The sequence below is a fragment of the Jatropha curcas genome, chromosome 1 (genome assembly GCF_041381405.1).
Source record: "Jatropha curcas cultivar XTBG-Jc1 chromosome 1, XTBG_Jcur_1.0, whole genome shotgun sequence".
In the NCBI taxonomy this organism is placed as follows: Eukaryota; Viridiplantae; Streptophyta; class Magnoliopsida; order Malpighiales; family Euphorbiaceae; genus Jatropha; species Jatropha curcas.
In genome coordinates, this window is record NC_143151.1 from 1,794,132 (window position 1) to 1,821,932 (window position 27,801).

A 27,801-nucleotide genomic window follows, 5' to 3' on the forward strand; every position below is an offset into this window, starting at 1 on the left:
TTTTCATATAGCGCTTGAATTTTAAACGTTTAGATTTTAACGTTTTATAAACAATTACTAACTAGCAAAACAATTAATTTCGCCAAACAGACACCCAAAAAAGAATTCTACTTATAAAACTCATCTAATTGACTAATAATAAGAAGGAATACTTTATTTTTTGAGATGTTATTAAGAAACTCAATAAAATCATCCCTATATATTACAAAATCCAACCATAAAGACCCATACAAAATAGGTCAATGAATTGCTTTTATTATATATGAGATATGAGATGGGCATGTGATGAAAGTCTGGCTTTATTCACTTTGAAGTCTTCTTTTTCTCTTATACTAAATTTCTAAGAAATCGCTTGCAATCTTCTGTGTAATTGGTTTATCAGTAAAAAAAGCACAGCTCTCAAGTTCGAGCTCTAAACATGGAGTTTTTTTAAACACATGGAGGGAAAGCTCTTGAGTTCGGCCCTGGTATCGATTTTTTTTAAATATCCGAGAGGGAGCGCTTTATCTTCGACAAATCAGCATATTTTCGCAACTGGGCTTCGATCCATTGGAATTGATCTTCAAATTCAAGCAATGAATCAGATTCTTGAATAAGAAGATTCAAAATTTTTCCTAAAACAGACAACACGTTTTGTCTTGCCATGTATGGGTTAGTTGTTCTGGGGAAGGAAAGCATGTTGCAGAAGAGAGAAGTGAAGAGAGGAGGAGTGAAGTTTGGAGCTTTTTTTTTTTTCTCCTGTATTTCGAAGGAGCGGTCAAATAAGGTGATATGTGTAGAGACAGTACTTATTAGGAGCTTTTTTAGTCTCTGAGGAGATATTTGGGCATGGTGATCAAACTTTGGCTTTGTTGACTGGAAGTCTTTCGTTTTCTTCTACACTGGTAATTTCTAAGTTATTGGCTTTTTCAGTATTCTTTTTTTTCTTTTTACAACACTCTTCTGTAAACCAAAATTAGAGTAACCAAAAAAAAAAAAAACAAAGGTTATACTTTATTATGTCAAATAATTTCTCATTTTGCCTGGCAAATTTCAAATTTCAATAAATAATTATTTATTATTTGGTTTATTCATATAAACAATTAAAATTATTATAAATTTTTAAAAAAATAACACACACATGCTGGAGACAGAACCAAGCATAAAGAGCAGAATAATTATGGATAAATATTCAATATTACACTAGAAATTAGAACGATAACAGAAGAATTACAAGCTGCAAAGACATCTCTGATATGCCTTACTAATTATTAGAGGAATACATATGCTGATACCCTTTATACTTGAACTTCTGTTCTGCATTATCAATCTTCTATACAGATGCGGCGCACATGCGCAATTTTATTCAAATCTTCATTTTGTTTATCTTTCAGGCTTGATGATAACATTGGCAGTTTTGTTAGTTCTACTTCTCGGAGGGTGTCAATGCATCGCAGTGCATCAGGAAGCATCTTCAAATTTATGCAGTGTCTAATCTCTAGGTGTTTCAGACTAGGCATTGCTCCTTTTTCCATATTCCATTCCTCTAATAGCTCCAGCTCCCACAGCTTGAGGACTTCAAGCTTTGGAAATCCTCCATCTTTGCAAAGCATTTTCTTTCCTGAAAATGATTTCGAAAATTTTTTTATTTTCTAGTTGTAATTATTTGCATTTCTTCCCCATCGGAAGATGTCATGTTTTAATATAATTACTGAACTAGTCTAATTTGTCTGTATTGATTTAACTCTCCATCTGAGTAAATTAATTAGTGACATGAATCAGATGTAATATTTTCTCACACATTAATGTTAATTTAAGAGGCATGTTATCTCCCATCGAGTAGTATGTGCCGGTCTTATCTAATTATAATATGCAAAACATGTGATTGGTTGAATTCTCCCATTGAGGTTGCTATTCATGAATGTTGTGAATGTGTATTTTTTTCTTTTGAATTGTGATATCAATGTTGTATATTTGCAATTTTGATTTATTCAATGTTTATTATTGATATGCTATTTTTGTTTAATGCATGATATAGAAATGGCATCATTCAGTCCCCTTGCAAACATCTTAACCCAAAACAAACTTGAGGGTCCAAACTATGTTGACTGGAAGAGGAATTTGGACATTTTGCTTACTGCTGAGGAGTATAAGTTTGTGCTTACTGAAGTTTGTCCAGAAAAACCCAGTGAGGGTGCCTCTGAGGAGGTCACCGGAGCTTACCAGAAATGGGTTAAAGCTGATGAGATGGCGCGATGTTACATTTTGGCTTCTGTGTCAAATGTTTTGCAACATCAGCATCAGAAGATGGACACAGCTTTTGACATGCTCAAAAATCTCAAGGAGATGTTTGGAGATCAAACTAGTGCAGCAAGGCAAAATGCACTGAGGGAGATTCTTACTTCCAAAATGGAGGAGGAAACTCCAGTTAGAACTCATGTCTTGAAGATGATGAGTCTTCTGAATGACATGGAGGTTCTTGGTGCTGAGGTTGACAATGCTACATAGATAGAAATGATCTTGAACACTTTGCCAGCCAGTTTTCAGCAGTTTCGTTTGAACTATAACATGAATAAGATGGATTTCACTCTGTCTAAGTTGCTGAATGAGCTGGTGGCTGCTGAGACCATCATTAAGCAAGGAGCTGCACCTGTTGTGCTTAATGTTGAGCGAGGTTCTTCTTCTGCCCAGAACAAGGGTAAGAAGAAGAAAAATGCTCACAAGGCTAAGCCTAAAACAAGTGGTGCATCTACTAGTGCAAGTGTTGCTGTGAAAAAGCCTAAGGGTAAGTGTTTTCACTGCAAGCAACCTGGGCACTGGAAGTCACAATGTCCAACATGGTTAGCCAAGAAGAAGCAAGGTATGTCTCTGTTTTATATGCTGATAGTTGAAACTTGTTTAGTGGTGTTGACTACACTCCAATGGTGTGTAGATTCTGGAGCCACTAATCATGTCTGCAATTCATTGCAGGGGTTTCAGGTAACTCGTCAGCTAAATAAAGGAGATGTAAGCATTTTTCTGGGAGATGGCAAAGAAGTTGCAGTTCTAGCTATAGGAAATGTTTCTTTGAATTTTGAGAATAATAGAACATTGTTTTTGAAGGATGTTTTATATGTACCTTCAATTAGAAGGAATTTAATTTCAGTTTCTAGTTTGAGCAAGAATGGATATTCGGTTTGTTTTAATGAATTTTATGATGATTCTGTCGTTATTAAATTTAGAAAACAAATGATATGTTCTGACTCAATGATTGATGATCTTTTTATTCTCAAAATTTCACCTGAACTGCAAATTTCTAATTCTAAAGTTAATAACTTTGATGTCATTGTTCCATTGAGAAGAAAACGTCCTATTGAATTTAGTCATACCTATTTGTGGCATTTAAGGCTTGGTCATATTAATTTAGATAGGATTTCTAGGTTGGTCAAGGATGGACCATTGAGTTCATTGAAAGTGGAGGCACTACCAACCTGTGAATCTTGTTTAGAAAGTAAAATGACTAAGAGGCATTTTCCTATAAAGGGTAAGAGAACTAATGATGTACTTGAATTAATTCATTCTAATTTGTGTGGTCCAATGAGTGTCCAAGCTAGGGGTGGTTTTGATTATTTTGTGACTTTCACAGATGATTACTCAAGATATGGATACATTTACCTGTTGCGCTGTAAGTCTGAATGCTTTGAGAAATTCAAAGAGTTCAAGGCAGAAACGGAGAAACGACATGGAAAATATATCAAGTCGTTACGGTCTGACCGTGGTGGCGAATACCTCTCTAGGGAATTCATTACTTATTTATCAGAACAAGGAATTACTTCACAGTTGTCTGCACCTGGTATGCCACAACAGAATGGTGTAGTAGAAAGAAGAAATAGGACGCTTATGGAAATGGTTAGATCAATGATGAGTTATTCAGATTTGCCCATTTCATTTTGGGGGTATGCCATAGAAACAACAACATATATTCTGAATTTGGTTCCATCTAAGTCAGTACCTAAAACTCCTACAGAACTGTGGACTGGGCGAAAGCCAAGTCTAAGACACGTTCGGATGTGGGGTTGTCCAGCCCATGTGCTGAAAGGGAAAGCAGATAAGTTGGAATCAAAAGCAGACTTATGCTTCTTTATTGGATATCCTAGAGGAATGAAAGGTGGTTTATTTTATAGTTCTCAAGATAAAACGGTCATTGTTAGCACCAATGCACATTATCTTGAGGAATACTATATTAAAAACCATATTCCCAAAAGTCAATTAGCCTTGTATGAATTGAGAGGAGAAAATATACCAACTAGAACCTTTCCATTAGAACAACAACCTAAACCATCAATGGTTGGAGCTGACATTCCATTGCCTAGTCGTAGTGGAAGAAATGTTAGTCGACCAGTAAATCAACATCAGCTTGAATATTCAGTACCTAACATTTCACTACCACCTGAAAGTAGTGGGAGTTATGTAGAGACTGAAGTGGCAGCTGTTGATCCAAATATACAGGAGCACAATGTTGGGGCTTCTAACATTTCATTGCCTCCTGGTGATGACAGACATGTTGAAGTTCCAGAACATGATCAAGATGTAGTCCCACCAGTCATGGACTTGCCGGCTTTACAGCCACAGCAAGATGAAGTTGTGATTGCAGAACCTGTAGTACTTCGTCGTAGTGGGAGAATTAGACGACCACCGGTTCGATATACACTTTTGGGAGAAGCTTTTGATAGAATCCCTGAAGAAGTGAATATTGAACCTGTCTGTTACGATGAAGCACTACAAGATAAAGATGCTGATAAGTGGCTTGTAGTTATGAAATCTGAGATGGAGTCCATGTACTCTAATCAAGTCTGGGAACTTGTAGAACCACCTGAAGGGGTTAAACCCATTGGATGCAAGTGGATCTATAAGAAAAAGAAGGGTATAGACGGTAAAGTGCAAACTTATAAGGCAAGGCTTGTTGCGAAAGGGTTTACTCAGAAAGAAGGGATCGATTATGAGGAAACTTTTTCGCCGGTAGCCATGCTAAAGTCTATTAGAACTCTTCTATCCATTGCAGCTCATTATGATTATGAGATTTGGCAAATGGATGTCAAGACAGCTTTCCTAAATGGAAGTCTTGATGAATGCATCTATATGAAGCAACCAGAAGGTTTCATAAACAATGGACAAGAAAATTTGCTTTGCAAATTGAATAGGTCCATTTATGGGCTTAAACAAGCATCTAGGTCATGGAATACTTGTTTTGACCAGGCGATTAAAAGTTTTGGCTTTGATCAGTGTCATGATGAGTCTTGTGTGTATAAGAAATGGAATGGTAGTAAGGTTGTTTTTCTGGTACTATATGTGGATGATATTCTGCTTATAGGGAATTGTGTAGGTATGTTGAATTCTGTCAAAAATTGGCTATCCCAACATTTTGATATGAAGGATTTGGGAGAGGCTGCTCATATTCTTGGGATTAAGCTTATGCGAGATCGCAAGAAAAGGATGATTGGCTTATCTCAAGCACTTTATATTGATACCATTCTTGCTCGTTTCAGCATGCAGGATTCCAAGAAGGGTTTTCTTCCCTTCAGACATGGAATCACTCTATCTAAGGACCAATGTCCTAAGACACCTGAGGAGATAGAGAACATGAAGGCAGTTCCATATGCTTCTGCAGTTGGAAGCCTTATGTATGCAATGTTGTGTACCAGACCTGATATCTGTTTTGCTGTTGGCATGGTTAGCAGATTTCAATCTAATCCTGGGCGAGAACACTGGACTGCAGTCAAGCATATAATCAAGTACTTGAAAAGGACTAGGGATTATATGTTAGTTTATCAATCTGACGATCTTGTACCCATTGGGTATATAGATTTGGATTTTCAGACTGATAAGGACTCTCGGAAGTCAACCTCTGGTAATGTTTTTGTCTTGGGAGGTGGAGCCATAAGTTGGAGGAGTATTAAGCACACTTGTGTTGCTGACTCCACCATGGAAGCTGAATATGTGGCAGCTTCTGAAGCTGCAAAGGAAGCTGTATGGCTTAGGAATTTCCTTATGGATCTAGGCGTAGTTTCTTCAGTGCAATTGCCTATTACACTTTATTGTGATAATAGTGGGGCAGTTGCAAACTCGAAGGAGCCACGGAGCCATAAAAGGGCAAAACACATTGAGAGGAAGTATCATTTGATACGAGACATAGTTCAAAGAGGAGATGTGGTAGTGACAAAGATTGCATCGGAAAACAACCTGGCAGATCCTTTTACAAAAAGCTTACCAGCAAAGACTTTTGACAGTCATGTAGAAGGAATGGGAGTTAAAGTTATAGATGCATGGTTATGAGTCTAAGTGGGAGATTGATAGATATATACTATTAACCATGCATATGTAATAGTATAACTATGAATGATTTTCTATTGACAATTATTTCTTTGTATTTAATTGGAAATTTGCATTAAATAAATGTTATTAGCATATGAACAATAATTGTGATTAGTACATTTTGTATGTATTTAATTGGACCAAGTAGAGAATGGATGTTTAGTACTGACTGTTAAACATATTCTCTAGGACATTAGAAATAATGTTTATTGTTCTTAATCTTGATTTATTTTAATATGAGCAAACATTGATTGTCTTGTGCTTTGATTCATTAAAGGGTGAGTTTCATTATTGGAATAATATTCTCGGTGAATTGGGCAAAGATATTTTGTGTTTGTGAAATTATAATTAATGATAGAATCCATGTCTCGGTTTAGAGATTGATGATACACTTTAAGTAAGCTTATAAGGTTTCATAGTGTAAACCCTGCAGGTCCTGCAGGTGGATTGGGCAAAGATATTTTGTGTTTGTGAAATTATAATTAATGATAGAATCCATGTCTCGGTTTAGAGATTGATGATGCACTTTGATTCATTAAAGGGTGAGTTTCATTATTGGAATAATATTCTCGGTGAATTGGGCAAAGATATTTTGTGTTTGTGAAATTATAATTAATGATAGAATCCATGTCTCGGTTTAGAGATTGATGATGCACTTTAAGTAAGCTTATAAGGTTTCATAGTGTAAACCCTGCAGGTGGATTGGGCAAAGATATTTTGTGTTTGTGAAATTATAATTAATGATAGAATCCATGTCTCGGTTTAGAGATTGATGATGCACTTTAAGTAAGCTTATAAGGTTTCATAGTGTAAACCCTGCAGGTGGATTTTGAATCCGACACATGAAATAAGTTGAGCGACAATCTTAAAGTTATATTGTGATTTAAATAAATTGTCAGTAAGTTATTTAAATGACAGCATCTGTAATCTTAACGTGGGGAACATTATTTTATTATGTTGTGGAATTGTAAAATAAATAAGGAGTTCAGTCATGAGTTTTTAGTGGAATAATTCATGATTAATTATAATAAGAATATGTTGGTCTACATAGGTTCTTATTATAATTAGTAGCCTGATTTATTTTATTCCTGCGGTCCCTGTAGTGCCCTAATTATTTGGAAAGTTAAGGGTGTATTAAATAATAGATAAATTATTTAGTTTTAAAATAATTGATAATTATTTTAATTAAATAATTTTTTTTATTTAATTTATTTTATATTAAACAATATCTTCCTATCGAAGAGAGGTTTTTTAATATAAGATTGGAAAACCCTAAGAATAGAGAGACGCACGTTATTCTATTCTCTGCCACTCAGAGAGTTCCAAAAGAGAGATAGTTAGGGATTACTGCAAAAGATCGTGGGTGACTCCAAGATCTCTGGAAAGAAGACCGGTGAGCGATTCTGCGCTTCAAGAGGTCAGTTTATTGATTTGTTCGATAATGTTTTTAGTTTGCCTCATATGGTTTTGACGAGGGTTGTTTCCGCTTTATACCCGCTCCCATCAAGTCTTACTTCTCGGAGGGTGTCAATGCATCGCAGTGCATCAGGAAGCATCTTCAAATTTATGCAGTGTCTAATCTCCAGGTGTTTCAGACTAGGCATTGCTCCTTTTTCCATATTCCATTCCTCTAATAGCTCCAGCTCCCACAGCTTGAGGACTTCAAGCTTTGGAAATCCTCCATCTTTGCAAAGCATTTTCTTTCCTGAAAATGATTTCGAAAACAATCTCACAATTCTGAGGTTGGGAAGCTTCTCTAATGTCTGCATTGGGTCCTCGATTAGTCCAGATGCAGACAAGGTGACCTCAGTGAGGCTTTGCGGAAAATTAGATATAAGATCTTGATTCTTTAGCTTTCCCACCAAATATATATCAGAAAGCTCCACATTGCCCGATAAAGACTGCAAATGTACATCCCAAGGCTGACCTGATTCATCAAATGACTTCAACCTCAGAGATTGAAGGTGTTTTAGATTCAGAACCCAATCTGCCATATTAAGCAGTTGCAAGGACATGGCTGCTTTTTGAGATCGGTCTGATATTTTGCATTTCAGTGCCAATTTTCTGATGCTTAACCAACTGTCTAGGCCATTTTTTACTGGACTATTCTCATTTATGAATGCACCCCAAAATGTTTGAAGTTCCACTAAAGAGCTGTGTTCTTGTTGAGGGATAAATGTGCTGCAGAAACTCTCATCTAAGAATAAATGCCTTAGTTTTTGCATCTTCCAGATAGTGATGGGGAGAGTATTGATGCAAGTGCGCTTCAAATCAAGTGTTTGAAGGTTCAGCAATTTGTCAATGAATATGGGAAGTATTTCTAGGTAAGTTGATCTCAATCCTAGGTATCTCAAGTGAAAGAGCTGACCTACTGCCTTGGGCAATTTTGGCTTGTAAACATTTTCAAGATCCAGCACCCATAGAAAACGGAAGCAATTGCTAGAGATGCATCGATCAAGAAAGTTCCCTATATCTTGTCCTGCTCTATTTCCTTCTCGAGTATCAAATGATACAAGAGTGATGGTATCTCTGTAACAAGAGTTCAGGGAAGCGGTGCTATTACCATGAATGTGCTAAGATGATCAGCAATGCGGCGCATGGAACTGGTGTTTTCAATGAGCTTGGAGAAAATTAGCTTCCTTAGCTTTTGCAAACCAGTGTACTCGCAGGGCCTCTGGTAGGCAACACGTCTTAACCTTCCCATTGGCTTTCCTCTCTGTCGCTTGAACCGTATTATAACTGATCAACTCTCTCAAACACGCCTCTGCAACATCTTCAGGGGAGTTGTCATCATTCTGTTGACGCCCCAGACCCTCAGCAACCCACAAAGCAATCAATCTTCTTGCAGGAACCTTATAACCCACAGGAAATAATCCAAAATAAAAGAGACATCGCCTCAAATACAATGGCAAATATTTGTTGATCTCTTCCAAGGCGCCTGACCAAGGTTCTTCATCTTTATTTAGTCGGTCAAGCACCATTGACCATTCCTCTAGAGTTGCATCTCTCTGTGATAGCAGTTCTGCTAATTTCACAATCACCTTCGGCAACCCCCCACATTTTCTTAAAATATGTTTTTTCAGATTTTGCTCTAGCTCTGGAGGGATCTTTATCTTCAAAGCATGTCTGAACAATTCCCAGCTCTCAACATTGCTTCGCAGATGCAGTCTGTAAGCAGAGTTGGTCTCGGTGACTGGTGGAGCTTTTGATACGCTATCAACAAGGAAAATTATTCTTGTGCCATTAGATATGTCTCTGAATGCTGTTCCCATTTCTCGCCAAAATTCACTTGGGTTCGAGCCATCAACAACGATGAGACGCTTCTTATCCAATAATAAATTATTAACCATCTCCCTCAGCCTGTCTTTGTAACTTTCGTCTATGACAAGGCAGGAGTTACGACAATATAATTTTGGACATTCTTTATTATGAAGGCTCAAAATCTCTTCCATGGTAGCATAATCAGTTGATCTAGCAACCCAGTTCCGGTGAGCAATCCAGTTCCGGTGAGGGAAATTATCCAAAATAACCTGGCTGCCATAGATCAACTTTGCAAGGCTTGTCTTGCCAATGCCTTTAATACCCACAATTGAAATGGTGAGGCAGCGAGGATCATCTTTGAGCAATTGTTTTATAACAGAATCAACATCCTCTTCAAAGCTAACCATATCAATATCAAGTTGCTCAGGAGTAGCAGTAGGAGGAGTTATGCTTGGATATTGGTTCCTGTGCGATGTTCTGTGATGAATGGCTTCATATCTTCTTTTTGAAATATCAGAAAGTTTAACTTGGATTCGAGCCATCTGTTGGGCAAAATTACTTTGAGAAATGAAATTACGGGGAGACCAAAATAAGTTTCTAGAATGTCCTTTCTCATATTTAATCAAGAAGAGACCAGCAACTTTCTCCGCTGAGCCACAAACATGGGAAAGTTGTTCCATCCATGCCATTCCCTTTTCCCCCAATTATTCCTTTTGATTCAAAATCTTTCAGAAACACCTTCAAGGACTTGAATTCATCTCTTAACCGTCTGGCTTGATTTCTATCTGCAGGCCTAAGCTGTCTCTTGGTAACTAAGGCTTCAAACTTAGAAATTACAGGCGAGACCATTGTAGTACCTAACTTCAAATCATACGGGCTGAAGTTATTATGCCAAATACCACCTCGTAAAATTAGGCTGAATATGGCAGAAAAGTTATGTTTGATTACTCCCAATTTCTTGTAGAATCTATAAGAATCTGTCAAGTCGATGAGAGCTAAAACACAAAAGAAATGTTTTGGAAGGTGAACAAAGCCCATAATATAGCGAATGAAAGCTTCTCTGTTCCTTCTTTGGTATGATCTGATTTCCAACTCTTCAATCAAATTTTCAACGTCGTACATAACCTCCGTTACTATCTCCGGGGGGAACATCAATCTTTCAGAATCATCAGCATATTCTCGCAATTGGGCTTCGATCCATTGAATCTGATCTTCAAATCCAAGCAACGAATCAGACTCTTCAATAAGAAGATTCGAAATTTTCCCCCAAACAGACAAGGCGGCTTGTATTGCCATGGAGCAAGAAAAGGAGGTTGCAGGAAAGAGAAGTAGAGAGAAGAGGAGTGAAGTTGGAGTTCTTTCAAATAAGAAAAGATTAAGTGTGGAGACTCCCTCAAAGTCTTCAAGCAATTAGAATCCACCGCGTTGCTTTAATAAAGCAATTCTTGTTTCTTTATTTATTAAAGCAATTCTTGAAGGAGTTGGAATTTGGAAGTGAGTTTAGGAGAAAAAAAAAGTGTATTCTCATGTGTGATTTGGTTGGTCTTCTTTTTTTTTTTTTTTTTTTTCCTTGAAAACTTGCAATTGGTTTTCTAATGAAAAAACTAAGGTCGCAAGAACACGAGCATAAGACTTCAATGTTTCTGAATGAAACCTGACAAAACAAGTGATATACAATATTTCCTTCTTGAAAATATAATGATACTTGCAAGTGAATTTCAGAACAACTGAGGCAAAACAAGAAATTTGACAAACTGATCTCTGTAAGGTGATTATTAGCTTTAATATTCTGGTTAACAAGAAAAAAAAAAATAACGAGTGGTTACAGAAACAGAGGAATACACAATTTCACATAGGCTCCAATATTTGTTAAAAAGAAAAAATATATATATATATAATTAATGGATATGATTGATTACAATGTCTGAAATAAAAGGTATCATACATAATATACGAATGAAATATGATAAGAATATAGAAATCCAATCCTGTGTTGCCTGTAAGTAATTAATTTATAGCAGGAAGAATATAAAAGGTATCATACATAATTAATGTCTGAAATAAAATGTTACAACTATATAAGCATACTTGGTTATAAATGACATGCTTATGCCCTCCTCCCCTTTACGTTCTTTCCCTCGCCACTGCCAAAATTGAGTGTTAATGGCACAACAATATTACATACAGGCATTTATTTAACTCACAGCCAACTTGACTCTTGCATTGCCTTTAGAAATCTGAAATTGTTCAGTAATGCCCAGATGAGCCATCAATAACCAGACATGAGTAAGAAGCTCCCCTCCTCCAGTTAGTTTCTTCGCATGGTTGTTCCATCCACATAGATTTGCTGCATAACAAAGCATCTCTATCCACACATCATTTATCATCTTCCATTTCTTCTCACTTGTCCATTGCTCTTCTGTCTCCAGAGACTGCAAAGACTTAGTAAGCCTGCATGCATCGAATAGCACCGATTTGCTTCTATTTCCTTTCACTTGGGATGGAAGAATATCAGTGTTCACTTGAAGCAATGCAGTGCAAGCTTGGATTTTGTCTGACATGTATTTCTTTTCATGAAAAAATTGAGTGGCTTCGGCACAGGTGTCTTGAAATCTAATCTGTCCAATTCGACTGGGGAGCATGAAAGGCCATACGACTAGAAGATACAGCATGTAATTCGCTATCGATTCGCTTTCTTTACATAATGGGTTTTCAATAATATTTGAATTCTGGTTTAGATCACTGTAAAAGCAGAGGTCTGTGGCAATGTGCCATAGAAGAATGCTGTGATCAAATTCTGTTTTAACACTCCAGCCAATCTTGTCAAAACATCCCGTTTCTCTGAGTGCCTGATCACCCCTTTGAGTACATAATTTTTGGGAAATGCTCATGTCTAATATGTTGCTAGATTTCTCCAAAAGTTGCTCAAAGATGAGCTTTTTTAAATCTGAGGAGCCAGCATCTAAAACATTGTATCGATATTTCTCCAGTATCTCATAAATGCATAAGAACTTGAAGATTCCACTGAACTTGATTGGCTTCTCTTCTAGGCAAAAACTTATTAGATTTAATTTTGCCATGGAATTAGACCATCTCTTGTTAACAGCCGGCATCATGACATGATTGCAACCATGACTGGAGACAGCAGGTAGTCTTGTAGATGGGATCCACCAGCAGATTTTTGCGTTTGCTCAACCAAAGTAATGTTAAATCAGAGGAAAGTAGTATAAGCATCTCGTATACTTGTAAAGCAATAGCAGCAACAAGCAAAAACACAAGTTATGCTTTTGTCAATTCTTGAGTAAGAGGGCTTATCAATTTGAAAAAAGGCTAAGAGAGTAAAAACGGTTAAAGATAAACTAATGGTACGGAGAAAGCTGCCGAGATAAGTATGTATCACACTTGCCTTGGTATAAAGCAAATCATACATGAATCCAAGCTCAAACTCAATCACTTTAAAAGTTTTCTCCCAAGTCATGTGCTCATGTTGGAAGAAGGACCGGCTACTCTCGATATCCTGGAAGCTGAGGATAAGGTCAGCAAATAATCGTTTGAAAATGCTGAAGAAATATGCAGCATCATGCAAGACGACAGCATCAGGAACAATCCTGTTTGCTGCAGCTTTACAAGACTGGCCAAGCACAATGGAAGCTTCCTCAATCACAGGCTCCAACGACACATTGTAACCCTCGGCTATTTTTGAAATATAATCATCCATGAATTTAGCATAGCTATGTCCTGGATCAGGCTGAGGAAGCATGCATTTCCTAAACTGATCACTGCTTGCAAATCGTAGAGCCCAATCCTCTTCCCACACTTAATTATTGCAAGAACAAACATTGGAACTGCTAGAAAGTTGATTGGACTTCCATCCATGACCTAATTAAAATATAAAATACCCTACCGATTGGAAACCAGTATTAGCAATAAAAACTTACAGTTGATTGGAGTTTTGTCTTCATTTACAAAAGAATAAAGAATCCAAAAGCAAAGGAAGGCACATATCCACAGACTAGAAAAGAATATATGCGGTGACTCCATTAAAGTCTTTCTAGTAATTGGAATACTGCATCTTAATAAAGCAAGAAGGGATTGGAAATGTGGATGTGAATTTAGGAGAGAGAAAAAAAAAAGGTGTGTTACATACACCTTAAAAAAATACAATAATTTGTCTAAACCCGATTTAAGAACTCATTCTATTTCTATAGATCAAATGAATGAAAACTATATACATATATTAAAATGAGATGTTGCTAGCTATTAATTAGGAGAAAAGAAAAAACGCATAAAGTGAAAATAATTTTTAAAAATCTTCGTATTTGATCTATAGGTAGGTCCATAAACCGAGAATAAGAAATTTTTATCCTTGCAAAATATCATTTTTGAATTTTTCAAAAAGCAATTAAAAAATGAAAATGAAAATTACTGTCCAAATATCATTTTGACTAGTTAAGTCTTCATATATATTTTTTAGCAACTGCACAAAAGTTAATCCAACGGATGACTATTAAAGTATTTAAGTCTTACAGCACAAAAAGCACTCTCATTGAAAATTATAAATTTAATTAGACATACATACATATTTATTTATTTATTTGCAAATTTAGACAAATTATCCCAATTCTTATGTCTCCACATAACATGTCAATAAGTAAGAAAAACCATATTATGATAAGCTTTAATTTTGAAAACTTCCAATAGCTTACAACACTCTTCTGTAAACTAAAATTAGAGTAACACAATAAAAAAAATGAAAGGTTATAATTTATTATGCTGATACCCTTTATAATTGAACTTCTGTTGTGCATTATCAATCTTCTATACAGATGCGCAATTTTATCCAAATTCTCATTTTGTCATCTTTCAGAGTTGATGATAACATTGGCACTTTTATTAGTTTTACTTCTCGGAGGGTGTCAATGCATCGCAGTGCATCAGGAAGCATCTTCAAATTTATGCAGCGTCTAATCTCCAGGTGTTTCAGACTTGGCATTGCTCCTTTCTCCATATTCCATTCCTCTAATAGCTCCAGCTCCCACAGCTTGAGGACTTCAAGCTTTGGAAATCCTCCATCTTTGCAAAGCATTTTCTTTCCTGAAAATGATCTGGAAAACAATCTCACAATCCTAAGGTTGGGAAGCTTGTCCAGTGACTGCATTGGATCGTCGATCAGTCCAGAAGCAGACAAGGTGAGTTCAGTGAGGCTTTGGGGAAACTTAGATATAAGATCTTGATTCTTTAGCTTTCCGACCAAATATTTATCAGAAAGCTCCGCATTGCCTGACAAAGCCTGCAAATGTAGATCCCATGGCTGACCTGATTCATCAAATGACTTCAACCTCAGAGATTGAAGGTGTTTTAGATTCACAACCCAATCTGCTATATTAAACAGCTGCAAGGACATGGCTGCTTTTTGAGATGGAACTGATAATTTGCATTTCAGTGCCAATTTTCTGATGCCTAACAAACTGTCTAGGCCATCGTTTACTGGACTATTCTCATCAATGAATACACCCCAAAATGTTTGAAGGTCCATTAGAGAGTTGGGTTCTTGTGGAGGGAAAAATGAGCTGCAGAAACTCTCATCTAAGAATAAATGCCTTAGTTTTTGCATCTTCCAGATACTTGTGGGGAGAGTATCGATGCAAGTGCGCTTCAAATCAAGCGTTTGAAGGTTCAGCAATTTGTCAATGAACATGGGAAGCATTTCTAGGTAAGTTGATCTCAATCCTAGGTATCTCAAGTGAAAGAGCTGACCTACTGCCTTGGGCAATTTTGGCTTGTAAACATTTTCAAGATCCAGCACCCATAGGAAATGGAAGCACTTGCTAGAGATGCATCGATCAAGAAAGTTCCCTATATCTTGTCCTGCTCCACTTCCTTCTCGAGTATCAAATGATATAAAAGTGACAGTATCTCTATACCAGGAGTTAAAGGAAGTGGTGTTATTACCATGAATGTGCTCAAAGATGGGATCTTTCTGATCAAGATGGTCAGCAACCCGACGTATCGCACAATTTGTTTCATTGTGACCTCGGAGAAAATTACCTTCCTTGGCTTTTGCAAACCAGTGTACTCGCAGGGCCTCTGGTAGGCAACACGTCTTAACCTTCCCATTGGGTTTCCTCTCTGTCACTTGAACCATATTATAACTGATCAACTCTCTCAAACACGCCTCTGCAGCATCTTCAGGGGAATTGTCATCATTCTTTTGGCGCCCCAAACCCTCAGCAACCCACAATGCCATCAATCTTCTTGCAGGAACCTTATAACCCACAGGAAATAATCCAAAATAAAATAGACATCGCCTCAAATACAAAGGCAAATATTTGTTGATCTCTTCCAAGACTGTTGACCAAGGTTCTTCATCTTGATTTAGTTGGTCAAGTGCCGTTGACCATTCCTCTAGAGTTGCTTCTCTATGTGACAGTAATTCTGCTAATTTCACAATCACCTTAGGCAACCCCCCACATTTTCTTAAAATATGTTTTTTCAGATTTTGCTCTAGCTCTGGAGGGATCTTTATCTTCAAAGCATGTGTGAACAATGCCCAGCTCTCATCATTGCTTCGCAGATGCAGTCTGTAAGCAGAGTTGGTCTCGGTTACTGGTGGAGCTTCTGATAAACTATCAACAAGGAAAATTATTCTTGTGCCATTAGACATGTCTCTGAATGCTGTTCCCATTACTCGCCAAAATTCACTTGCGTTCGAGCCATCAACAACGATGAGACACTTCTTATCCAATAATAAATTATTAACCATCTCCCTCAGCCTGTTTGTGTAGCTTTCATTTCCGACAGGTTTTGGACGTTCTTTATTATGAAGGCTCAAAATCGCTTCCATGATCTCATAATAACTTAGTCCAGAAACCCAGTTCCGGTGAGGGAAATTATCTAAAATACCCTGGCTGTCACAGATCAACTTTGCAAGGTTTGTCTTGCCAATGCCTTTAACACCCACAATTGAAATGGTGAGGCAGCGAGGATCATCTTTGAGCAGTTGTTTTATAACTGCATCAACATCCTCTTCAAAGCTAACCATATCAATATCAAGTTGCTCAGGAGTAGCAGGAGGAGTTATGCTTGGTATCCGTCCCAGATCCATGTTGTTTGATCAATGGCTTCATGTGTTCGTTCTGAAATATCAGAGACTATAACTTGGATTCGAGCCATCTGTTGGGCAATATTACGTTGAGAAATGAAATTACGGGGAGACCAAAATAAGCTTTTGGGATTACGTTCATTTTTAGTCAAGAAGAGCCCAACAACATTCTCAGTGGAGCGACAAACATCGCAAAGTTCTTCCGTCCATGCTATTCCCATTTCACTCAGTGTTTGTCGTGATTCAAGATCTTTTAGAAAGACCTTCAAGGACTTGAATTCATCTCTTAACCACCTGGCTTGCTTTCTAACTGCAGGCCTGAGCTGTCTCTTGGTAGCTAAGGCTTCAAACTTAGAAATTACAGGCGAAACAATCGTCGTGCCTATTTCCAAATCATATGGGCTAAAGGTATCATGCCAACTGCCGCCACCGCCGCATAACTTCCTGAATGTTCTGGGAATTTTAACTTTTATCAGTTCCAATTTTTTGTAGAATCTATAAGAATCTGTCAAATCGATGAGTGCCAAAACATAAAAGAACTGTCTTGGAAGATCAACAAGGCTCAAAACACAGCGAATAATAGCTTCTGCGCTCCTCCTTTGGGCTGATCTGATTATCAACCCATCAATGAAATCTTCAATGTCATACATAATGTCGATCAATTCATATGTGGACCACATTCTCTTCGACAAATCAGCATATTTTCGCAACTGGGCTTCGATCCATTGGAATTGATCTTCAAATCCAAGCAATGAATCAGACTCTTGAACAAGAAGATTCAAAATTTTTCCTAAAACAGACAAAATGGTTTGCCTTGCCATGTCTGGGTTAGTTGTTCTGGGAAAGGAAAGCGTGTCGCAGAAGAGAGAAGTGAAGGGACGAGCCGAAGAGGAGTAAAGTATGGAGTTTTTTTTCTTTATTTCGAAGGAGCAGTCAAGTAAGGTGTTGGGTTAGGGACAGTACTTGTTATAAGTGTTCTAGCTGTTCGAAATTATATTACTACTTCGGTCTGATCCATCCGTTTATACTAGCAATCAGTTGTTAAATAATTTGTATTTTATAAAATTTTGATGATGGTTGTTTTTGAAATGTAAAATGACAGTTGATTGTATAATTATTTTTATTTTTATTTTTATATAGTATGACATATAATGTGTATGCATTTATATTTCATTTTAGAGTCAATATATTATTTTTTCAGTTTAATTTATTACATAAATAAGAATATTTATTAAATTTTTTAAAATAAATTATTATTTTTAAATAATTATAAAAAATATTAAATAAATGAATTACAACTAAACGAAGGAGGTCAACCAGCCAAAAGCAAAGTAAAAGAAAGCACGTGTTGTTAATAATGGCTCCAACATTACCGTATAAGAAAATTCGACTTGCCTTCACATCACCAATTTGTTCATTGAAAATAGTAAAAGCCAAAAGAGTAAATGAGATGTGGAAAGAAATTAGAAGCCAATAGACCGTTCAATAAAATAGAACGCATGCTCAGAAAGCATCCATAATAAAAGTTATTTATTATTTTTTAATTATTTTATAAAATTTGAAATATCCATATAATAATTGAATATGTTCCCTACCTAATTCCTATTTATGTGATTAATTAATAATAACATTGTCAAATTATTAGATTTTAGGCTTTAAAAAAATTGAATAAATGATTTAAATTGTCAATTAGAATATTTCATTATTGAGTCACTCGTGTGCACGCAATAAAGGCAAATAAAAGTGCATAGACAAGCTTAAAAAACTATATATGTAGAGACTCCATCAAAGTCTTTCTAACAATTGAAATCCACTATGTTGTATATTAATAAAGCAATTCTTTTCTTTTTTTTTGGAATAAAGTAATTTTTAAAGCGATTTGGAGGTGAATTAGGGGAATAAAAAAGGTGGTATTGCTATTTAAATGCTATTTAAAAAATTGGTATTTTAAATGTTTTTGCAAAAAATAATTAAGGATCACTATCAAAATATTTCAAAATTTTTAATTTAAATAATTAGCTCAATTAATATATGGATTTACTTTCCATCTTATTAATCTGAGTTCAACTTTTGGAACCAAAAACAAAATGAATATATATTTTTTTTATTTAGGATTCTCTTACTCTCGGTATGGATAAATTTGCTTGCCCTTGCCCTTTGTTTGTACACAATGGTGTAGTGGCCGGTGTCGAATCCGTCAAAATTAATAATCTCACTACCAATTTAAAGAACTTGAAGAAAATGGCGAGTAAGGTCGAAATCCACAGAGACTAGAGATTAAAAATATTATTTTTAAAACCAGAAAATAAAATGAATTATGAATGGGAGGATTGGAAAAATTATTGAATCTAGCAAAAATAGTAATTTAAAAATGGGAAATTCAATTGGAGAAATATTTCCAGCCAAGGTCAATCTTGTACTAGTTCTTCGTGTTGATCACTGAATTCAAATTGACTCATTAACATAATCAATAAATTGGTTATGGTTACCAAAAATGTTTTAAACAACCTAGTCTTTTCGTAGTAACAGAATAAGCAAGACAACGCGTTTTGATTAATCCCTTACCAAATACTAATTTTGACACGCGCCTAAAATTAAAATATATTGGTAGCATTAAGAATAAGAAAGACCCAATTCAATCTAATAAACAACATGTGTAGTCTATTCAAGAAGATTGTTTATCCCTTTAATATAACTTGAAAATCTGGCTCTAAACAAGCTATATTAATTGATACAAATTGTTAACTCAATCAAACAATTACGGATTTGATTATATTAACTAGCGCCTATCACTCTAAATTAATCAAATAACTAGCCATTTACTTAATTAAATAGAACAACAATATCCATCTAAACCATTAATTGCAAGAGATAAACAAATATTGAAGAGTTAAATGAGTAAAAAGAAAAACAATTCTCACAACACTTTGGTAGAAATAGCACTTGATTAAACCTTAAGCTGGAATTGAAAGAATTCAGCCACGTATGGCCATTTCCAAGCTTACAAACTAAAGAAAAGAATTATTAACTCAAAACTCTGATATGCCTACTAATAGCCCATCTCTCCCTTTTATAGAAGAGAAGAGAAGAGTATTTCAAAGGAAACTGAAAAAATATATTTACAATCAAATCAAATCCAACAAAATAAAATCCCATGATCCTCTCTATTCTTCAAAACCTTTGAATAAATCTTCCAAAAAGAATCCAGCAGCTCCTCATCCTCTGACTTAGTGATTTTATCCCAAAAAGGCAAATAAATAGAGTCAACTAATACCTGCATCTATTTAATCACATAGACCAACAAACCCATCAAAAATACCAAATTATATGACTAAAATAATTACATTTTCATAGGTTATTCGGCACAAATAATAAACCCATAAAATTCCCCCACACTTAATATTTGCTTGTCCTCAAGGAAAAACTCAATCTACACAAGGAAATTCACCCAACTCTTCACAACTCTTATAAGAACATCCTTAGAAAAGCAACCTTAATTACAAAAGTAAAGTTGAGTTGAATATTCAAATCTGAAGTCTATGGAGAATAAAGAATTGAATTTACATTCTTTCAAACATAATAGACTAGGCTTGAACTTTGTAATTTTAAACATGCAATTTAAATTCCATATCAATTAAACCATTGCTTAAAGAATTATTTGTTAAACAGCTTGGTCACAGAAAATCATTGCAATCACACACAAAACAAATAATGCTGAACTTTTATTTTATTTTTATTTTTTTATTTTATTATTATTATTATTTTTTTTTTGTGTGCTTGAACATTTATCAATTGCCTGAGTGTGTCATCATTGGTAACCCGCTTGCGGGTACTTGGAGTCACAAACTCAAGTGGCTACTAACACTACTCTTTGCCCAAACTCGGACAGCGGAGTACCTTGACTGCTCAAGTCTTAATTTAATTACTTGCTTTTTTTTTTTTATTTTCGGTAACCTTAAATTCAAAAGTAAACACACACATACTCATCTCCATACCCAAGCCGTTTATACAATAATTGGAAAAGCAATGGATGTGAATTATGATCAAGCAATTCAGAAATTTAACCATGATTCATTCAAGCCTCATATATTATGTCAAAAAGAATAACTAAATTCAATAATTTATTCTAAATGGACAAGAGATAATAGCTACCAAATTAACTTTACTTAAGTAATTAAGAGGGTTTTTCTATTGAATTCAAAGGGCTGTTCTAAGTTAAGATAAAATTCCCTAATCATCATAATTTCAGCTACCCAAAATCAATATCAAATTCAAGCAAATATTAGAACAAATTACTCACATTTTAACAAGACCCAACAAAATTGCTGCTGATTATTACAATACCTAGCAAAATTTAACCAAAACAATTAGCAATTGAACCCAAATTTCAGCAAAATTAGAACCCTATTTCATATTAATGATTTTTCTAGCTCAAAATTCCCTCCCCCACACTTAAATTACATTGTCCCAATGTAATACCCAACACAAATCCAAGCAAATAAAAACGGAAATTGAAATTTATGTCCAAGAAAACTTACCTAAACTGCTGGACTTGAGATCTAAAACAAAACAGGGGACGCATCTATTGGGTACAAAACCTTCGAACACTGCTACTAGAAGAAGAGGGAATGGCTCCGAAGCTACTGATTGGGCTCTATTTTTGCTGGCGTTGGGCGATCTGAACAAAATAGGAGATTGAACGATCGCTGCTTCGCGTGGAGGAGAGAGTCACTTCTCCTTTTCTTTTCTTTTGTTCTCACCTTACTCACGTGCTGTATATATGAGTCAAAAACAAAATAGGAGAACATAATATACTAAGAAAAAGCCCACACTTGACGCTTATAAGGCCTATTAAAATTTCATATTCCATTAAACTCTCCCAAGGAAAGATCACGGCTTCTGCATCCAAAAACAATCAAATTGGATCATTTTATTAAAGAAGATGACTAAAAATAAATAAATAAATAAATAAATAAAATTAAAAAAAAACTCTATCATTTTTTTTTATTCATCTACTATTTTATTTTCAAACTTCCTACTTTCAAACCTGAACCTTAGGAATTTCTAATGATATTTCCTCTGTTGCTGCTCGAAATCCCTCATAGAATGGTTTCAATCGGTGCCCATTAACCTTAAAAATTTTATTAGTCTCTAAACTCTGAATTTCCACTGCACCATGAGGCAAAATTTTGATAACCACAAAAGGTCCAATCCATCTTGACCTTAACTTTCCCGGAAACAATTTCAGTCTTGAATGATAGAGTAAAACTTTCTGGCCAATTAAAAATTGCTTTCTTGAAATTGAATTATCATGAAAGGCCTTAGTTTTCTCCTTGTAAATCCGAGAACTCTCATAAGCATCATTTCTAATCTCTTCCAGCTCCTGTAATTGCAACTTCCTATGTTCTCCAACAGCATCCACGTCCATATTGCACTTCTTTACAGCCCAATAAGCTCGATGTTCTAATTCCACCGGTAAATGGCATGGTTTCCCAAAAACCATTCGGTAAGGAGACATTCCTATAGGTGTTTTATAGGCTGTGCAATACGCCCACAGAGCATCATCTAAACGCAAACTCCAATCCTTTCGATTTGGACTCACTGTTTTCTCTAGAATTGACTTAATTTCCCTATTCGATACTTCCGCTTGCCCGCTTGTCTGAGGATGGTAGGCAGTAGAAGTTCGATAAGTAACCCCATATTTCTAGAAGAGGGCTTCCATTGTCTTATTACAAAAATGTGTCCCTCGATCGCTAATGATAGCTCTTGGAGTTCCAAACCTGGCAAAAAATATTAGACTTCACAAAATCCACAACAGTTTTAGCATTATCATTTCGACAAGCCTTAGCTTCTACCCACTTAGAAACATAATCAACAGCAAGCAATATGTAAGTGTAACCCAAAGAAGTAGGAAAAGGACCCATGAAGTCTATACCCCACACATCAAAAATTTCACAAATCAAAATAGGATTAAGGTGCATTTGATCTCTATGTCCTAAATTTCCAGTTCTTTGACAATTAGCACAAGCTTTACAAAAAATATATGAATCATGGAATAATGTTGGCTAATAAAATCCACATTCAAGAACCTTACGAGCTGTTCTCTTAGGTCCAAAATGACCACCACAAGCATAAGAATGACAAAATGTAAGAATGGACTCAACCTCATCATTAGTGACACACCTTCTAATTATTTGATCTGAACAATATTTCCACAAATAAGGGTCATCCCAGGCATAGTATTTGGCATCACTTTTAATTTTATTTTTTTCATGCTTAGTTAAATCATCAGGCAATGATCTAGTAACTAAGTAATTGACAATGTCAGCAAACCAAGGAGTACTATCACTTAAAGAGAAAAGATACTCATCTGGAAATGCATCATTTAAAGGTAGAGTTTCCTCTGTCAAAGGTACCCGGCTAAGATGGTCTGCCACCAAAATTTCAGACCCCCTCTTATCTCTAATTTCTATATCAAATTCTTGTAGTAACAAGATCCATCTTATTAGCCTAGGTTTAGCTTCTTTCTTCTTCAACAAATACCGCAGAGCTGCATGATCAGAAAACACAATAACCTTAGTGCAAAGCAAATAAGAACGGAATTTTTCTAAAGCAAATACAATAGCTAACAGTTCTTTTTCCGTTGTGGAGTAGTTGCTTTGAGCACTATCAAGCGTTCTTGAGGCATAATAAATAACATGAGGTTCCTTGCCAATTCTCTGCCCAAGAACAGACCCTATAGCATGGTTGCTAGCGTCACACATTATCTCAAATGGAAAATTCCAGTTTGGAGCTTAAACAATAGGGGCTGTGATCAACTTCTCTTTCAATATGTCAAATGCTTGCTTACAGGCTTCATCAAACTGAAAATCAACATCCTTTTGCAACAGTTTACATAAAGGTTGAGCAATATTTGAGAAGTCCTTGATAAATCGCCGATAAAAGCCTATATGTCCAAGAAAAGAGCGAACTTCCCGTACACTTACGGGGTAAGGTAAAGATTTTTATAACATCGACTTTTGCCTTATCTACCTCTATACCCCTAGAAGAAACAACATGACCCAAAATAAGCCCTTGATCAACCATAAAATGACATTTTTCATAATTAAGAACAAGGTTACATTCTAAGCATCTTCCCAAAACTTTTTCAAGATTTATTAAACATTCATCAAAAGAATTTCCATAAACAGTAAAATCGTCCATAAAAACTTCTATAATGTTCTCTACAAAATCAGAAAAGATACTTACCATACACCGTTGAAACGTTGCAGGGGGATTGCAAAGCCCAAACGGCATTCGTCGGTAAGCAAAAGTTCCAAATGGACATGTGAACGTTGTCTTTTCTTGATCTTCGGGTGCAACTGGAATTTGATAAAATCCTGAATATCCATCTATACAACAATAATGAGTTCTACCCGCTAACCTTTCAAGCATCTGGTCAATAAATGGCAGCGGAAAGTGGTCTTTCTTCGTTGCTGCATTTAGTTTCCTATAATCTACACAAACACGCCATCCATTTTGAACTCGAGTAGGAACTAACTCACCATCGGGATTTTCTACCACAATAATGCCCGTTTTCTTAGGTACTACATGAACGGGGCTTACCCACTTGCTATCCGAAATTGGATAAATCACACCAGAATCCAAAAGCTTTACGATTTCTTTCTTGACAACCTCCATCATAGGTGGGTTAAGACGCCTCTGTGCTTCTCTCCTTGGCCTGCTATCTTCTTCAAGCAAAATTTTATGCATGCATATGGATGGACTTATGCCTTTAATGTCAGCAATAGTCCACCCTATAGCATTCTTATACTTCATAAGAACCTGAATTAACTTCTCCTCCTCCTCCTCCTTTTTGAGTTTATTGGAAATAATCACTGGAAGGGTTTCTTCTTCACCCAAAAACACATACTTCAATTGTTGGGGCAGCGGCTTAAGCTCCAATTTTGGTGGCTGCAAAACAGAAGGCAAAAGAGCACGATGACATTTAGGTAAATTAATTATAGGTCCATCACTTACCTTAGGGTCTTGTGCTTTTAATGCAAGCACCACTTCATGCAATTCTTCTTCAATCACAAACTTTTCTTCAAGCTTTCCAAGGCTCTCTGAATTTAAGTCATTGCAAAGCACAACCTTAAGCTTATCTTCTTCATTCAAATGAAGCACTTTTTCAATCAAGGGTTCAATAACATCTATGCCACAAACAGAAGAAACATCATTGGGAAATTTCATGGCATCATAAACATTAAATTTAATCACCTCACCATCAAATTCCATAATTAACGTCCCCTCATACACATCTATCTTAGTTCTAGCGGTACTAAGAAAGGGTCTTCCAAGCAGTAAATTACAGGAATTAGAAGATTTATCATCCTCCATATTAATAACATAAAAATCTGCTGGAAATATTAAGTTATTCACCTGAACTAACACATCTTCCAACACTCCCTTGGGGTAAACTATAGATCTATCGGCAAGAACAATAAGTATCCCAGTTTCTTTTAAAGGGCCAGCATTTAGTTGCAAATAAATAGAATAGGGCATTACATTTATTGATGCTCCTAAATCACACATAGCCTTATCAATCCCGAAATTACCAATTTGACAAGGTATGGCAAACATACCTTTATCTTTGCATTTTTGGGGTAATTTTCTTTGAAGCACAGCAGAAACATTTTCTCCCACATCAATATACCCAGATAATTTCTTTTTATTAGTGCACAACTCTTTAAGAAACTTTGCATACCTGGGTATTTTCTTGATAGCATCGAGCAGTGGAATATTGATTTCCACTTTCCGGAATATGTCAAGAATTTCTTTCTCTTCTTCTTCCCTCTTAGACTTGGCAAATCTTTGAGGAAAAGGGGGCTGAATCTTCAGAATTTCAGATTTCTCCAACTCCGCACCATCGGTTGGCTTGACCTTCTCTACTTCTTCCTCTGGTATCAAGTCACGTACACAATTTTTTGCTGCTGGAATTTCCAGCTCCTTGCCACTCCTCAAAGTAATTGCATTTGCATTCTGTTTCGGATTCAAAATAGTTTGAGAAGGTAACTTACCTTGAGACTCTAACTTACCCAATGAAGTGGCTAATTGGCTAACTTGGTTCTCCAAATTTTGGATGCTAGTTCGTGTCTCTTGCTGAAATTGCATAGTGTTAGTAGCAAGTGATTTAACAATGTCTTCAAGAGACATCCCTGAACTAGAAGACCCATGATCAGGTGCTGGCTGCCTATTCTGAAATTTTGGAAAATTTGACGGCTTTGTTCCGTAGCTCAAATTTGGATGGTCTCGCCAGCCCGGATTATAGGTGTTTGAATACGGATCATATTTCCGTTGAGGACCTGAAAAATTTCCCATTGCATTGGCTTGTTCTTGACTTTCATCTTGCAAAGTTGGACACATGTCTGTAGGATGTCCAGTATAGGCGCAAATTCCACAAGCTTTAACTTGCTGCCCTTTTCCTACAACTAAATTCCGAACCAAAGATGTTAAATCATTAATTTTATTTTCAAGAGAAGAAACACTTACCTCATTAATATTTCTCGAAGGTTCATGGCGAGACCCGAATTGTTGAGAATTTGCAGCCATCGTGGAAATCAATTCCCTTGCGACTTGGGGAGTTTTATTATCGATTGCTCCACCACTTGCTGCATCTATCATTTGCCTCTCCATAGGTAATAAACCTTCATAAAAATACTGTATTAAGGCTTGATCAGAAAATCCATGTTGCGGACAGCTTGCGCACATTTTCTTAAATCTCTCCCAATACTCATGTAGAGTTTCATTATTCTTTTGTCGACTCCCACAAATATCTCTTCTAATGCTGGCAACCCTTGAGGTAGGAAAGAATTTATCTAAGAAAGTTCTTACCATTTCTGTCCATGACGTAATAGATCCGGATGGCAAATAAAATAACCACTCTTTGGCAGAATCGGCTAAAGAGAAAGGAAAAGCTCTTAATTTTATTTGTTCCTCAGAAATTCCATGGGGTTTCATGGTAGAGCATACAACATGAAATTCTTTTAAATGTTTGTGAGGATCTTCATCCAACAAACCTCTAAAAGTGGGCAATAATTGGATCAAACCTGATTTAAGCTCAAATGCAACCTCCAAGGCTGGGTATGTGATGCAAAGAGGAGTTTGATTAATTGGAGGTGTTGCCAACTCCCTTAATGTTCTCTGATCAGCCATCTCCTCTTCCGGTTCAAACTCACCTAAACTTTCAGAAAGTTCAAGAACAACAGTCTCTTCTGGGTGTGAAGTAGTTGTAGGAACTTCAGGATCAATAGTTTGCTTTAGAGTTACTGTAGCAGTTGTAGACAATTGTTTCTTCTGCTTTGCCTCTTTTCTCAATCATCTAGCAGTTTTCTCGATTTCAAAATCGTATTGGAGATCACCTGTACTATCTGATCTGGTCATAAAAATATATATATATAATTAATTAACTCTAGTCCCCGGCAACGGCGCCAAAATTTGGCCGGTGTCGAATCCGCCAAAATTAATAATCTCACTACCAATTTAAAGAACTTGAAGAAAATGGTGAGTAAGGTCGAAATCCACAGAGACTAGAGATTAAAAATATTATTTTTAAAACCAGAAAATAAAAATGAATTATGAATGGGAGGATTGGAAAAATTATTGAATCTAGCAAAAATAATAATTTAAAAATGGGAAATTCAATTGGAGAAATATTTCCAGCCAAGGTCAATCTTGTACTAGTTCTTCGTGTTGATCACTGAATTCAAATTGACTCATTAACATAATCAATAAATTGGTTATGGTTACCAAAAATGCTTTAAACAACCTAGTCTTTTCGTAGTAACAGAATAAGCAAGACAACGCGTTTTGATTAATCCCTTACCAAATATTAATTTTGACACGCGCCTAAAATTAAAATATATTGGTAGCATTAAGAATAAGAAAGACCCAATTCAATCTAATAAACAACATGTGTAGTCTATTCAAGAAGATTGTTTATCCCTTTAATATAACTTGAAAATCTGGCTCTAAACAAGCTATATTAATTGCTACAAATTGTTAACTCAATCAAACAATTACGGATTTGATTATATTAACTAGCACCTATAACTCTAATTAATCAAATA

At 35.9% G+C, this 27,801-nt stretch overlaps 1 protein-coding gene, 1 long non-coding RNA gene, 1 other non-coding gene and 4 pseudogenes across 3 annotated transcripts; 2 read left to right on the plus strand and 5 right to left on the minus strand.

Annotated features, from left to right (window-relative positions):
- Nucleotides 1-1,304: 1,304 nt before the first annotated feature.
- Nucleotides 1,305-11,346, minus strand: LOC149498760 (putative disease resistance protein At1g59780; annotated as a pseudogene).
- Nucleotides 5,456-6,291, plus strand: LOC149498761 (secreted RxLR effector protein 161 pseudogene; annotated as a pseudogene).
- A 156-nt stretch (nucleotides 11,347-11,502) lies between the features above and the next one.
- Nucleotides 11,503-13,663, minus strand: LOC149498762 (uncharacterized; annotated as a pseudogene).
- Nucleotides 13,664-14,243: 580 nt separating this feature from the next.
- Nucleotides 14,244-17,668, minus strand: LOC149498763 (putative disease resistance protein At1g59780; annotated as a pseudogene).
- Nucleotides 17,669-19,619: 1,951 nt separating this feature from the next.
- Nucleotides 19,620-21,736, minus strand: LOC149498764 (uncharacterized). The gene is made up of 2 exons (XR_016322924.1): nucleotides 21,232-21,736; nucleotides 19,620-21,037 (listed from the first exon to the last, which is right to left on the minus strand). It is a non-coding gene; the product is annotated as an uncharacterized LOC149498764 (long non-coding RNA).
- A 486-nt stretch (nucleotides 21,737-22,222) lies between these two features.
- On the minus strand, nucleotides 22,223-27,082 carry LOC149498765 (uncharacterized). Its single transcript, XM_089726809.1, has one exon. The coding sequence runs from the start codon at nucleotides 26,885-26,887 to the stop codon at nucleotides 23,585-23,587; it is 3,303 nt and encodes a 1,100-aa protein (XP_089582935.1). The 5' UTR covers nucleotides 26,888-27,082; the 3' UTR covers nucleotides 22,223-23,584.
- On the plus strand, nucleotides 26,415-26,521 carry LOC119369310 (small nucleolar RNA R71). The gene has a single exon (XR_005176991.2). It is a non-coding gene; the product is annotated as a small nucleolar RNA R71 (small nucleolar RNA).
- Nucleotides 27,083-27,801: the final 719 nt, after the last annotated feature.